At 40.7% G+C, this 14329-nt stretch overlaps 2 protein-coding genes and 1 long non-coding RNA gene across 4 annotated transcripts in view; 2 read left to right on the top strand and 1 right to left on the bottom strand.

Annotated features, from left to right (window-relative positions):
• Positions 1 to 4018, top strand: part of dlg3 (discs, large homolog 3 (Drosophila)) — a 71118-nt gene extending 67100 nt beyond the window's left edge. For both annotated transcript variants that reach the window (XM_068325973.1, XM_068325974.1), the window contains 3 exons: positions 119 to 228; positions 318 to 409; positions 918 to 4018. In XM_068325973.1, coding sequence (XP_068182074.1) covers positions 119 to 228; positions 318 to 409; positions 918 to 1024 — 309 coding nt within the window. In that variant the 3' untranslated portion in view covers positions 1025 to 4018. The remainder of the gene's footprint in view (positions 1 to 118; positions 229 to 317; positions 410 to 917) is intronic.
• Positions 4019 to 4069: 51 nt separating this feature from the next.
• On the bottom strand, positions 4070 to 12622 carry tex11 (testis expressed 11). Its single transcript, XM_068325972.1, has 29 exons — positions 12493 to 12622; positions 11753 to 11865; positions 11433 to 11517; positions 11250 to 11329; positions 11090 to 11170; positions 10875 to 10994; positions 10569 to 10649; positions 10376 to 10461; positions 10226 to 10283; positions 10044 to 10139; positions 9870 to 9951; positions 9503 to 9581; positions 9259 to 9410; positions 9067 to 9152; positions 8782 to 8919; positions 8553 to 8655; positions 8327 to 8451; positions 7794 to 7879; positions 7398 to 7451; positions 7280 to 7320; positions 7084 to 7167; positions 6873 to 6943; positions 6251 to 6364; positions 5973 to 6045; positions 5743 to 5892; positions 5537 to 5645; positions 5312 to 5432; positions 4540 to 4707; positions 4070 to 4378 (listed from the first exon to the last, which is right to left on the bottom strand). The coding sequence occupies exons 1-29, from the start codon at positions 12518 to 12520 to the stop codon at positions 4310 to 4312; spliced, it is 2733 nt and encodes a 910-aa protein (XP_068182073.1). The 5' UTR covers positions 12521 to 12622; the 3' UTR covers positions 4070 to 4309.
• On the top strand, positions 4675 to 9787 carry LOC137602885 (uncharacterized). The gene is made up of 3 exons (XR_011037211.1): positions 4675 to 4768; positions 9097 to 9156; positions 9296 to 9787. It is a non-coding gene; the product is annotated as an uncharacterized lncRNA (long non-coding RNA).
• Positions 12623 to 14329: the final 1707 nt, after the last annotated feature.

The following is a 14329-nucleotide window of genomic DNA, read 5'->3' as shown; positions in this document are numbered from 1 at the left end:
GATAAGGTTTACTGGATTGAAGTTACATTGTCATATTGGTGCCCAGAACTATGTACTGTTGTTTCCAACTTCAGAAATGTTTGTTTGTTGTAACCAAACCATCTCTCCTTGTCTGCAGGGGAAACACTGCATTCTGGACGTGTCTGGGAACGCCATAAAACGTCTGCAACAAGCACAACTTTATCCAATTGCCATCTTTATTAAACCAAAATCTATTGAAGCCCTAATGTAAGTGAGCTTTTTTTTTTACCATACTGTACATTCAGATATTAATGATTACATGTGTGTTAATCTAATCCGCTATTTGTGTCTTTCAGGGAAATGAATAAGCGGCAGACATATGAGCAAGCCAATAAAGTCTTTGACAAGGCAGTTAAACTGGAGCAAGACTTTGGAGAGTATTTCACAGGTTGGTCTCACTGCCATTTAGTATTAACAACCTGTTCTGTTCCACCAACAGTTCAAAACCTTCACTTTACTATCGTCTCTCTATTGCATCACAAAGAAGTATCAGGATTTTCTAAACGTGAGGCTTTCCCTTGAAATGAAAAAGACATTTCGAGAAGATGTTTTGCTTCAACAGTATAAAACCCGAATATGTAAAACTTTGAAAATCTGCAAATAACTGTAAAGATTTGGCACTTATGTCACTACTATACAGTCTAGTTTATCCTTATGTCCTCAAACATCTGTAGCTTTGTAATGTTCTATCATAGTGCATTTTGTAGGTTTTCATTTTTAATTTGGCAGTTTTTGACAATTGTCTGAGTCTCTCCCATTAGCAGTAGGGTGTTTGTTTTTTCAACTAAATGATAAATTGATAAGCATGCCTAAGATCTTACTGATTCTTTTATTGATTCAAATCCAGTTCTGATGTCACCATAACATCCCTCTGCTTCTGTGATTTGTCTCTCCAGCTATAGTACAGGGTGACTCACTAGAGGAGATCTACAACAAAATAAAGCTCATCATCGAGGAGCAGTCTGGTCCCTACATCTGGATCCCCTCCTCAGAGAAGCTTTGAGCTCCCTGCCGTCCCCTCTGCCACAGAGCAGAGCTCCCCTTCTGCCTCCCAGAGACCCCACCCATGCCCAGATAGCTCCCTCCACCCCTCCTTCACGTCCTTTTTGCAGATATGTTTCATATCAAGTTTTAGTGTCATCATTATGTTACTCTCTAAATTAAAAAGAAGTCTTATCACCATTACTGTGACTGTGCACACCCCCTGCATGAGTTTCTCAACAAATCCATTCAAGACTGGAAATGCCATTCCAAAGGAGTTTGTCTAATGACAACAAAAGGGAAACGGAATAAATCCTTTTTGTGAACTGGGACTGACTGAAGATCAGAATGTTTTCCAGAAGTCTGGACAGAGAAGTTGGGATTCAAAAAGAAGTTGCAGGGAAACAGACAAAATCGTACCAAGTTGGAACACTTTGTAAATGTTCATCAAATCACCTAAAAAGAAATAGACTTGCAAGCTGAGAAGTAAAGACCAACTAAGGTTTTTCTTTTTCTAAAGAGACTGGATCAGTTGAGCCCTGCTGATGGTACTGTTCACGGAGTCATCTCTGTTGTTTATAATGACTGAAATTAGTGGATCCTACAAACTGGTGATCTGTTTTCTCACAAACCAGCTTGCTGTTTAGTCGTCGGCCAGTTGTCTGTTGCTACGGCTTATAAAGACATCGCGGGGGCAGATGAAGAGGAACAAATGCGTTGTGAATCTCTGCATTTATATTATAAAATCACATGATAAATGATAAAATCCCACTGAGATTTTACTACATATTTAAAACTACACATTTTACACTTCTACAATTGTCAGTTTGGAGGGCTGTTGGATTTCATTTAGATTTTTTGATTTTGGTTTTTTTGCTTGTGGTTTCTTCGCTGCTCTGTGTAAGAAATGGGGGTAGAGAAGTGTAACCGGGCTCTCTGCAAAACACCTGACTGCCTTACATCAAATACAAATTCTGTTTTGTGACTACCTGTTGTCTGCTAGGGAGGCTGCACACTAAGGAAAAGTGAAGAATCCTTCTCTTCTTAATTTGTGTCCTCCAACTTCAAGGACGCCTGACTTGAGTGCAATAGAACACAGAAACACAAACGAAAGTCTGACCTCTCTGGGCGTCCTTTCTGTCCCGTATTTCAACCTGCCTGTGCAATTTAGATCTGAATTTGGCCATTGGATTACAAAGTGGACAGCCAAAGCCTCCTGACTCATGTTGAGCAGCAGATCACCCCATTACACTCTCTGCCTTCCAAGAGGATTCTCTTCTGATTGGTCACATGGTACTGTCCTGTCTGCTGCCATGATGGCGGCTTTAAAACGGGTAGAACAAGACAATTGTATTGGATGGTCTAACAAATAAGAGTCATTATAACCTGTTTTGGATTCCCCCCTCCCCACCAAAAATAACACTAAAGTTGGGTTTGATTAAACCTCCATGCTTTGTGTACCTATAAATGTATAACCACAAATCTGTTGGTGGGTGCTGATCCACTGTGTTGAGCTGTTGGTGTGCCTGGTGTGAGCTGGACCAGCTCAGGAACTTGAACATAGATCCCACTTTCCCTGCACCCAAAGGCCCGCTTTAAGGAGACGACAGAGTTCATAGCTGTCAAATTTGAACAAGCCAGAACCTAAAGCTAGTCTCACCCAGTTAAAGGCATTGTCGAGTTAAAGGAATTGTCTTCTGTTTTTCATAAGGCAAGGATTTGGTTCGATGTGGTGAAGTGATTAGGCTGTATGACATCACCAGGATTGAATCAATCTGCTCCGCCCTCCTGCAGAGCTGGGCGCTGTGTGTTGATGTGTGTGTGTCGAGCTAGCACGTCTGAAGGAATACTGTGGGGCCCGGGAACTTTCCTCCTCAGCTTTTTGACAAGTACAAAGGGATTTTTTTTTTCCTTCTCAAGAGTCAGACCCAACAAGAAGTGGTGACTAGAGGTCCCTCTGCCCCCCCCACCCCCACCCCACCTACAGAGAATCTGTACCTGTACAGGTGTGCCCACCTACCAGGCACCACTGCTAAACCAGCTGTCATTACCTGTGTCTAAACCAGAGTTCAGGGAATAACTGAAGGGAACAGAGCCATTTATAAACTACTTGCAGACTGTTTCAAAGGGTGTGGTAGCTGTACAATGTAAATAGGCCCCCAGCAGATCCCCCTCACCTGTGCTTCATGCATGTGTGAATCAAACTGGGACAAACATGTTTTATAAACCACAAATGTCAGGTAAGTAAAGTTTGAGCTACTCTTGAGATATAATTTCCATACAGATGTGCTGTATTGTTATTTCTCTTCAGATGCCTATTGGGAAACTTAAGTCGGTTAGGAATTCAAATCCCTCAAGTAGGGCCTGTCTACTTGTGATTTCTTGTGGAACATGTATGGGTGTATAGATTTTAAAAATATATTGTAAAATAATTAAAAAGAGATACAGGCAGAAAACCTACACAATATCACGGAATCCAAGAGCGTTGATCAATACATGGTTAGAAGTTTTGGAACTGGTCCTCTCTGGTGTTTAGTTAAAATACAGCTGACTGTTAACAATGTGTGTGCTACTCATACCTCAGTCAGCCATGTCAAAGCCCAAAGAACTTGATTTCATCTCACTCCTTCCACTGAGGTTGTGCTACATAAGATGGAACCTGAATGCCTCTGTGTGTGTGTATAATTGATGAGGGTCTTTGTTCTGATGAGAGAAATCATGACATTTATGCTTTTATTTTTCAGGTGGGGGTCAGGGTTCTCGTTTGTACTACTGGGTGATGATGTTTATGTTGTAGCACATCTGTGCAGTAAGTGCTTGCAAACATGAACCCTTTGATTGTACAGTAGATTCCTTCCTGACACTGCAGGTGGTACAGCCTATCAGGACTCACGGCCTTCACTCGGTCGTCCGTCCTCGTCATGAGGGAACAGTCCTGCAACTTTTGTTTGGGTTTTATTTTGGGACTTGATAAGAGTTTATTTGTTTGAAAATAAAATATGTGACTCAGTTATGATTTCGATGTGCTGGTTATTCTATTTTAAATTAAATTGCCTTTGCAATTAAGTAAATGAATTTATTACCATTATACTGATTTTGTTTAGCCTTCATTTGTTATCAAAAAACATGAACAATCAGGCAGAAGTCCAGCAGAATAAATGGAAAACGGTGTTTGTGTACAGAAACATCCACAAACATGTAGAAAATACATTTTTGAGCTGGAATATTTCAACATTTTGCCACAGGAACATTTAACTGCAACAACAGCGTAAGTTTTCTCTCCCAGTGGACAGTAGCACCAGGCTGCTCACTTTTCCTTCATGAGGTTAACTGCCTTGTCGAGCCTGTCCAGGATTTCGCTGTAGAGACCAGTCATCTGTGGTAAACAATAAACACAAAAAGGTCGTCGGTGACATACTTCAGCGTAAGCTGGTGTTTCCTGTTTCCCCTGAGAACTCGTGTGACACATTTGCCTGATCAGGATGATCCACCCTTTGGCGATCCTTTGCTGTAACGACCTCTCAATCAGCTCTGTACCTGTGTCTCGTAGCTTTCCTGCAGGGGCCCCAGGTAGCGGATGAAGCTCATGGCGAGGCCACACCACTTCTCAGCCTCGGGGTACTGAGCCAGGCTGTACAGCAGTATCCCCGTGTTCCAAGCCCGAGTCAGCAGCCACAAGACCTCCATCTCTGGGAAGTCAGCCGGCTACAGAGGAGAGCAGGAAGATGTTCAAAAGGCCACCTGAGCAACTCACCAGCTCAGAGATGTAAGTAAAGTAAGGAATGAAATCTGACTTTAGTGGGAGTAACTTCCATCCGATGATGTTGTACTATATATTAGTCTTTTGTAATGAGTAGGAATCTTTCACAGACCCAAAACAAACTGAGGGGTTTATCATTTGTAAAGTGTCTTTCGTCTTTCACACACTTTAATCTTGGGCTTTCACTTCCACTGATCTAAAGAATTCCACAGCTTTGGCGTAATAACTCAATATGAAAGGGGAAATATGCACTCCCTCTGACACAGTGTAATGCCTCAATAATTTGATTCCTCTTTCAGAGATGCATTTCACCAGCAGTGTGATGACTTGTACAGCACATTAACATTCAAATTGGCAGGAAGGGGTGGTGAATGGAAGCATCTGGTAATTGAAGTGTGGCTGAAAGCCCATTGATAAAAAGAGGCTTCTGGAACAGCAGGCAGGCACGGAGGAAGAGAGGGGGTTAATTATATAGCAGAGAGAGATTCTGTTGGAGGGAACAAGAGGTGGGAGCCAAGGGAAGGCAGTGTGTGATTGGTGCTGACTCACTGCGGATGAAATGATGGACAGGGCCTCCTCATAGTAGTCCCACACCTCCCTGAGCACAGGGGCCTTCACCTCTGTTACACCATTAGGTAGGGACAGCTTGATCAGGCTGTGGACACACTTACTAAGACACAGAAGCAACCAGACATTTGAAACCTGTCTTCATCCTGATGAGTCCACTGTGGACACGGATCATTAACAAAATGGTGAGGGTATTTTCACGCGTGCCTGCAGAGAGCCAGGTCAGGCTGTGGTTGCTTCTTATGCAGAGAGAGAGCGACCCTCAAGGCCTTCTTACACAGCAGAGGGAAATGGGCTGGAGGCTCCATGGCTAAAGCTACAGGCAGGGAAGAAAGATGGCAGCACAACGCAAAAGCCAGAATGTGTCGGCTTCTTCAGGCGCATTAAGGACACAGCCATGGGTTGTTTCATACCAGCAATGGTTTCTAAGATCTTGGGTTCAGCATTTTCAAGCTCCAACACTGACTCCAGGACGGTCTCAACCCTGGGATCATTCAGTTTGGCACGAGCTTCAAATTCATACAACAGAAGCAGTGTGTTTGTACAGTCCCTTGGTTGGTTACCTGTGAATGTTGAGAGTACATTATTTAACTCCATTTTAATATACAGAGATCCTATTTGAGTAGTGTAGATTATGATGAACCTGAGGCCTTCAGAGCCTTCCAGACCTCCCAACAGATCTGAATGTGCTCCAGAGCCTGAGTGAGCTCCTCGGTCTGTGAACCAAACAGGGACAAAAGAGCATTCTGGATTCATTGTCGCCACCTAGTGTTCACTTTCTCTTCAAATGCAAAGGAATTGACATGAAACACCTACGCCAGCACCACTAATGTGGTTAGTCACCTCTTTTCTCCACTGGTCTAGGTAAATTTCCATCCATGCAGATGGAGTGAATGCCAAATGTGAGATTGGGTGATGCACCTGGTCAGAGAGAGGAGACTTTCTGAAGAGCTCCAGAGAGGCAGCAGCAGCCATCAGCAGACATGTCTCCTGGCTCACGAGCAGAGAGCGATCAGGAGGGCACAGCACGGAGAGCTAGGGTTCATGTAGATGTACACACGTATGACCAAAACACTGACACCTGAAGACACAATCCAACTGGACTACTCGAAGAAGGACGTTACTGCCTAGAGACATTTGTGGAGCCCCGACATGATTTTGCATTGCAGGTTAACAGAATTTTGTCATCAGTCTTTAATTTGTCTCAGGTTGACTCAGAGGTCCACAAACCAGTGAAGGGCCCCTCCATCTGACAGGTGCTTCCACGTTACATATTTTTTAGCAGTGTACACTGAAAAATAGACTTCCCTGAAAACCACACAAATTTAAAGCACCCCACAAAAATACAACCTCGCAAGAAACATGTGATTAGAGGGTTTGTCTTTATTAGGTCAGAAATTCGGGACAGTATGGAATCAGTCTAGACCATCGTGATTCTTTATCTATTGTTCTAAAGGGACATTTAATTTCTTCGTTGTTGTTATCGATAAACCCATGTGAGGTAGATATTTATTCACCTGATGACAATTCTAATAACACTTGCCTGGTAAGAGAGCACAAAGAAGTCCCTCATCCTGACAGGGCAGCTCTCACACTGCAGAGCAGAGTTCCAGGCTGGAACAAGAAGAACACACATGAACACACACACACGTGCATGGCTTTACAATACACACAGACAAAATCAAAGGGTGGCCAGATCTTAAGTGAAGCTTTCTGTGTCTGACTGAAGTGACAAAGGAATGTAGTTTTAGTACCGATCTTCCTGAACCAGTGAGCTTCTTCTGTGCGTTGCTCAACAGACATGTGAGACTGAGACTGGTTTAAGATTTTCTCCAGCGCTGCAGTGATGACAAACAGAAAGGTGTGGGTCATGATGCACAGCAGATGCTGCAGCTATAGGAGAGACAGTCCTCAAAAATGTAATATAAGTTTGGTTGCATCTTTACGTACCCAGTTTTATATACGGCAGCAGGCCCTCCAGACTCCCAGTCCTATATGTAATGTATGGTAGAAAAATCTGTATGTCTTGAAAGCGGCATCGGCAGCGGTTACTGGCTTTTCAGCTTACCTCATCTCATCACTCGATCGTTCAGCTACGGAGAGAGTAAGTCGAACCAAACACCTATAAAAAGATGAATGAGGAAAGTGTCGTTGACCTCCTTTATTTCACCTACTAACTGTGTTATACTGAGACACACTTTCAGTAGAGAGGCGAGGCAATATAGGTCAGTGGATCACAGAGGTGTATGGATAACTTTGTCTCACTACAGTCTCTGAGCTCATCAGCAAACTCCACTAATGATGTCACATTATGTGTGAACGTCATCACAGCATCATGTTTTGATCATCTTATTTCAACATAGGAACAGCTGGAGCTTTAAAATAAACACCTGCTGACTGAAAAGTAATGATTTCAGCATTGAATAAAGTGACTCATATTTTTGTGTCGTTTCTTGTCACAGACCTGAGAGCATTGAGAACCTGAGCTTCGTCTTTGGACGTTTCACACAAACTCTCCAGTGCTTTTATGGCTGTTTCCTGCTGTTCATTCTGTTACAGGGGAAAAAAGCATTCTCATCGTCAGCATCATCACAAATCTAATAATGAGTTCCACTCAGGACTATACTTAGACTCAAGGCACTCAAAAACACCTCACTGAGTTCATTTGCAGATGTGCTTGAGTTGTTTGCACCATATGAAAATAACAACCCGCCTTTTCAGTTATTAAAATTTAACTTTTAATCAGTAACAAAAAAAGAGAAGGATGGAGATGGGATTAAGAAACAACCAAAATGTGTAAATGTTTTACACAATCAGTAATTAGTCTACAGGGATATTATTGTTTGCTGGTGGTTTCTGCTGCCATAGCAGTGACTGGTCTCAACCTGTTTCATTACATGTGTTCAACCTGGGCACAGGCAGTATGCAGTATTGGATTACTAACTTCGATTAGACGCACTATTGTGGAATGATGAGCATTCACCTTGTTAGTCCTACCTGTAGAGCAATCTGAGCGGCCAGGCTGAGGAGATTGGAAGCAGCGTCCTCTGATACCAGCAGTCTGTCCTCACTGGTAACAGGACTCCTAGACAGACATGCGATTGCGTTCACTGTTTCTACAGCTGGTGAAAATAAACAGGGCAGAACGTTTAATCAAATTATTTCACTGCTATCAAGCAAGCTTTAACTCTGACTTACCAGTAAGCAAATTGTAAACAAATACCTTTCTCCACATTGCTTTCCAGCACCGCTATCTTATAAAGACTAAACTGGGTGAAAATACTGTCAGGATCACATCTTTCTGCTTCTTTAATTGCTTCTTTGGCCTGATAAACAAACATAATTACATCAATTCAGAGTACACTGTGGGAGGAGACATAGTCAAACTACATTAGTGAGCTCTGACACACACACCACACACAGGACAACACATTCATTTCACGTTGTCTCACTTTTTCCAGCTGTTTAAGTTGCAGGAAACAGGAAGCTCTATTCCTCTGCAGTTTGGCTAAGTTGGGCTCCACTTGACCCGTCTTAAAGAAACTCATGGAGTAGTTGTACCACTGCAGGGCTTCAGAGTAGTTCTCGGCCTGTCAGGAAAATAGAACATTAGCTTAATAAACCTCTTCATCGCATGAATGCTCACAACTTAGAGCTGCGGACAACGACAGCACAGCGATCAGGTGGTATGAACAGTATTTTATGAATGACAGAATGACAAGGCAGTCTGGATATACCTCAAAGTATTTGTGTGCTTTATCCCACAGTATGGCATGTAGACATGTGAGGGCCTGTGGAGAAAGCTGCTTTCCTGCATATAGGCCTGTGTGGGTATACAATAATTATATTAACGTAAACTGTGATAAAATGCATTTTTGCACTTTAAATAAAGTCAGACATTCTATATCTGGATTGCAAAAACAAAATACCATTGATGATGTCTTCTATTTTCTGTTTGCCCAACAGCTCCTTGCCTTTCCGCAACAGCAGCTCAACATGCAAAACGAGAGCTGTTCCAAGTTCAGGGTATGACTCAAAGTGCTGACATACACATTTCAAATACTCAAACGCCAGCACTTCCCTGGAAAAATCAGACCAGATTTTCAGAGTTTAATAGTGCGTATCAGGACAATCCTCAAAAGAAAGTGTATTTAGGCTAAGTTAAGCTTTCACCTGTCTGCAGACACGAGCAGTTTCACGGCACTGACACACACTTCAAGGGAAACCTTGGCTTCCAGCAGCTCATTAAGTCCTGAAAACATAATTTTTAAAAAAGATTTGCATATAACTGCTTTTGTCGCCCATAGGCACATGCTAACACTGTGGATGGTCCCAGTACACTATCTTCTATTGCTGGAACAAGAGCTCTACTGGAACACCTCACATAACTTGTACAAGCCTCTGGAGTATTTGCTTAAGTACTACACATGTATTTGCAGAGCAATTAAATTCAGACATTCTTGGATTTATTTGCTGACTTTCAGTAACGGCTCATAGAATGAAACTGTAAACAAGTGAATGAGGTCTGGTGACGACTGACCTGCTCTGACGTGGTTGTCGGATGCCCCACACCTGAGGAGTATTGTGATCTTTAGGCTCAGCCCAGTGGGGCTCACACATTCCTGCTAAACGCAGGTTTCCATTAAGTATAAGGCGACGAAGTTTATTTGTGTGTATATGCGTCACATTTTCAAAAACATTTCTCATTTCCCACCTTATTGGCTAAGCTGACAGCATTAAGAGCTTTCTCCTGAAACTTCTGACAATCCCACTCGAAATAAACTGTGGAGAGGAGCCTCAGAACTTTTGCCTAATGTTAGGCAAGTTGAGGACAGTTAAAAAAAATGACAATTGAATTTGTAACCGATGTTTGAACTGAACATTGCATGGTCTTACCTGGACTTCAGCTGCAGGTGCAAATTTCACATTCATTTTCCCGATGTCATAGCTTTGGCTAATAAAAAAAAAAGTAAACAAAAGAACACATGCGTCTATTACTGAGCTGCTTCTCAGAACCATTGTGCAAAAACAAAACTTAATATTTACCTCAACCAAAATGCACTTTCTTCAAACTTTTTTGCACTGTACAGGTCAACTCCAAAGTTATAGCACATTAGGGAAAGGTATGCTGTCTATTATTAAAAAAAATCAGTTAATAGCCTTACATTTCAATAGCAATATGTACTTTAAATATCAAACAATAGACAGTTCTGTTATAGCAATAGCAGGACATTTATACATCTTTTGGTAGTCGCAGCAGCATGTCTTTACAGCGCTGCATGTAGGCCACAGCCTCCTGGTTCTTCCCTTGACTTATGGCCTGTGAAAAGAAATTTGAACTTCCAATAAGATGTCAGCAATCAACATAATATTCCCTACTAAAACAGAACGAGATTTACCCCTCTCATTGTTTCTCAGTTCACATTTTAGCTGTCTCACACTTGACACTGTAAGTTTGTCAGAATAGCACTTTCTCAGCTGCCAGATATAACAAGAACAAATATTCACATTGAAGGTGTTGAACATCACATGCACCACAGCTCACCGATTCTGCCTGGAATGAGTGAATTCTAAGAAGATCCTTTTCTACATCACCCTTGGATGAAGAGATGTCAGCTGCTCTGTCGTCTCTAGATGTTAGTTGGTTATAGAGGGTCTCCAGGCTCTTTTGATATTGTATGTTGATTTATTAAATAAAGAACAATTAGTTTTAGAAATAACAAAAGTCTCGCTTTACTTGAGTGTTCTTATTTTCTTCACCTTGACAGCAAGTTTTAAGAATGTATCTGCCATCTGTGGATTTTTACAGTCCAGCCAGGTTCTTCCTGTCTTGCTGGCCATCTGCAAATATTAAATGCTGACAAACACGGTTCTTTCCCTTCAAATGCTGAATACTCACAGAAGGCTCAGTGTTTCATACCAGGATTTGCTTGCGGATGATGCCCTCTGTTGGATACTCCGGCTCACAGCAGTACAGCAGGCTGCAGGCAACATGGCGTGCTGAAAAGATGATGAAAATGACTGCATGTAAGATGACAACTGTGTCTACCCCTGTTCTAATAAATTGTCACAATCAATATGAATACTGCAGCTAAAAGAGGACCTTTGGCTTTCTGAGTCTGAGTTATAATTGTGCTCAAGTTCTTAGTCACTGCCCAGTTCCACAGGTGGACGGCACACTCTTCAAGCTGTCAAGAAAAAGAAATAAGGAAGCACATTGCACCTTGACAAATTCTACAAACTGATTCACCACATCAGATGTTTACGATATCTGAAAAGAGAAGATTGCAAAGTAGTGAACAGTCTTCTGACGTTATATAATTTAACCCTGCATTGTAGAAGCAATAAATGTACAGTATGTACTGTATAATAACAGTTGTTTGTTGCTTTTTTATTGAGAGTTAAATCACAATCCAACTCTACCTGTGGATCAGATATTTTGGGGACATCCTCCAGGGAAGAGACTTCAGAGAAGAGTGTTTCGATCAGCTCGTGACAGTCTTCTGGCTGTTTCTGCAGCAGGAGTTCTGTGAGACCTGTTTATGGATGAAAGCTGATCAACATGTTGACAGGATACAAACAAGGCTCCAGCACACAAAGGAGCAACAACGTCCAACACTGCATCACACACACAACAAGCATCTTACAACACACTAACCATCATTTATACAGCGCGTATATGTATGTATATATTGTACTCTTATTGAATACATTTGTTAATTAAATTTATTAACACTGGCCAATCTTGTGGTCAGAACCAGTTAATGTCTGCATTATTATTTTATTAATTTAATGAAGATCAACAAGGGTCATCAGCTGGAGATAGGTTACGATAGCAATAATAAAAAATAATAGTAATAATAATAATAAATTCCTGTATATTTACTTATTGAAAACCCCACTTTTATAAGTTTTGGTAATGACAATTATAAAGTTAAAGGATATGAATCTAAAGTGCGTCATCAATAAACTAGCTAAATCAGCTAATTAGCCTCAAAGCGGCTAACGTAGCCCGTTAGCATTAAACGAGCTAATTAGCGTTTGCTAATAGCTGAAATTTGATTAACTTTAGAATGGCTGGAATTTGTTGTTAAAACGATCTTAAACCAATGTTTGGTATATAAATCACCAATTATATTATAAAGAAAACACCTGTTACTCACATTTTACAGTAGAAACAAAGGACTCCATGTTTTATGTTTGACTTTACACTGATGTCGGAGCAGCAGCAGCGGCTAGAGCTGCTGGATGAAGGACAGCAGAGGCAGTGATGCGAATTTATTTCACTGCCTGACAGAAAATAAACACGGACCAGGGTCATATCACGTGACACTTATAAGGACGTCATGATATTATCATGAGATGAAAATATTTAACTTAATATGACAAACTGTTATTGTGAAAACAATATGCTTTAATTTACCTTTAATTTGATCATTGGGTCTATCCTGGTTACCTGTGACAAAGAAAGTTTTAGGGGTTTATATGATGTATATAAAGGTGTCATAACATTTTTCTTAATAGGTTTTTGGGTCATGGACTCACCTCAGATCGGGTGGGCAATTAATTTTTACAAGGGGCCACATGAGCAAAGTGAATTGTGTCAGAGGGCCACACCAACTTTAACTTAATTCTGCTCAACTTTCTTCCATTTTAAAATGCACTAAATTAAATATTTTTAATAGCTGATACCTCTAATCTGAAGAATAAAACAGTCTGTAAATATTTATATTAGGCTATTTGATATTGTGGTGTTTAATTAATGTATGTAATTTTTGTAATTTGTGTGTAGGCAATTTATGATTGGTCTCACGTGGGCTGGATCGGGACGTACAAGGGTCAGATGTGGCCCACGGGCCACAGTTTGCCCAGAGCCTGTGTCAGACGGATCGACGTACAGCTCCAGAATTCTAATCACCTTTGATATTTTTTGGTGATAATATCAAATGCACAATACTCATATATGCTCATGTTGTGCATTTTGATTCCAAATATGTATTCCTATTCTATTCCTTTTCTAAACATTTCACTGCGGACCCTATGTTTTATTGGGATTTTGAACAAAAACGGTTTAGAATAAATCTTTATTTTGACCATTTTTAGATCTCAGGGCCATGAGTCCTTATATAAACTTCTCTCTGGTTTGTCAAATAATACTTTATAATGTTGCTGTTTTGCCAGAAATAGTTTAATTAACATTGTAGATTATAAATCTTATTTCGTCAACCAACATTAGCTCTGTGAAATCATTTTCCTTGACTGATTAGTCATTGAAAAACTAAGGCAATCAGTCCACTTCCTCCATGTCTGCTTGCTCATTTAACTTTGTAACGTTTCTCTCAAAAGGTGGTATAACAATAAAGTTATTATTGTAATTATTATTATTATTAACCCCTGAAGCAAAATAGTGTGTAGTGTGTTGAAACGGTTAGCCTCCCCACAGTGTGCTTTGAACACCGTATTCTAAAATAAAACACTTTAAATCCACTCCTCTCAGCTAGACATTTCCACCAATTGTTTGTTGGGAGACTTATCTGCTGGCTTCTTGGCCCAATGGGAAAGTTTCCTTTGTTGCAGTAGATGAGGCGGTTTCTTACAAACCTCACCTCTGTGTTTTACATTTAGAGAACAACCACATTTCTGTTCAGTCCTTTGCACAGTACTACTGTTTACAGTAGTCAAACACCTTTGAAACTTGATGGCCCATGTCTTGAAGTTATTTACTTGATATTAATATAATTTGGGGTCAATGAACAAAGGTACTTCCAAAAACTTGGGTGGTTATGTAAAACAAAAAACAAAAGATGGTTCATGTTGTAATCATGTTGGTTTTCACCAACATATTATTATTGGATGTACAGACATTCTTTTTTTTTTTTGTCCTTACCCAGTAGGTGTATACAGTAGATTTCACCATATTCTCACATCCAAGTCTATTTGAAAGGTGTTACTGGTACCACATTCAGGATGAAGATACATTCATAAATTTCAACTTTTAAT

The sequence above is a fragment of the Antennarius striatus genome, chromosome 10 (assembly GCF_040054535.1).
Source record: "Antennarius striatus isolate MH-2024 chromosome 10, ASM4005453v1, whole genome shotgun sequence".
Lineage (NCBI taxonomy): Eukaryota > Metazoa > Chordata > Actinopteri > Lophiiformes > Antennariidae > Antennarius > Antennarius striatus.
The sequence above is the reverse complement of the archived record's forward strand: the minus strand, read 5'-3'. Positions and strand labels throughout refer to the sequence as shown.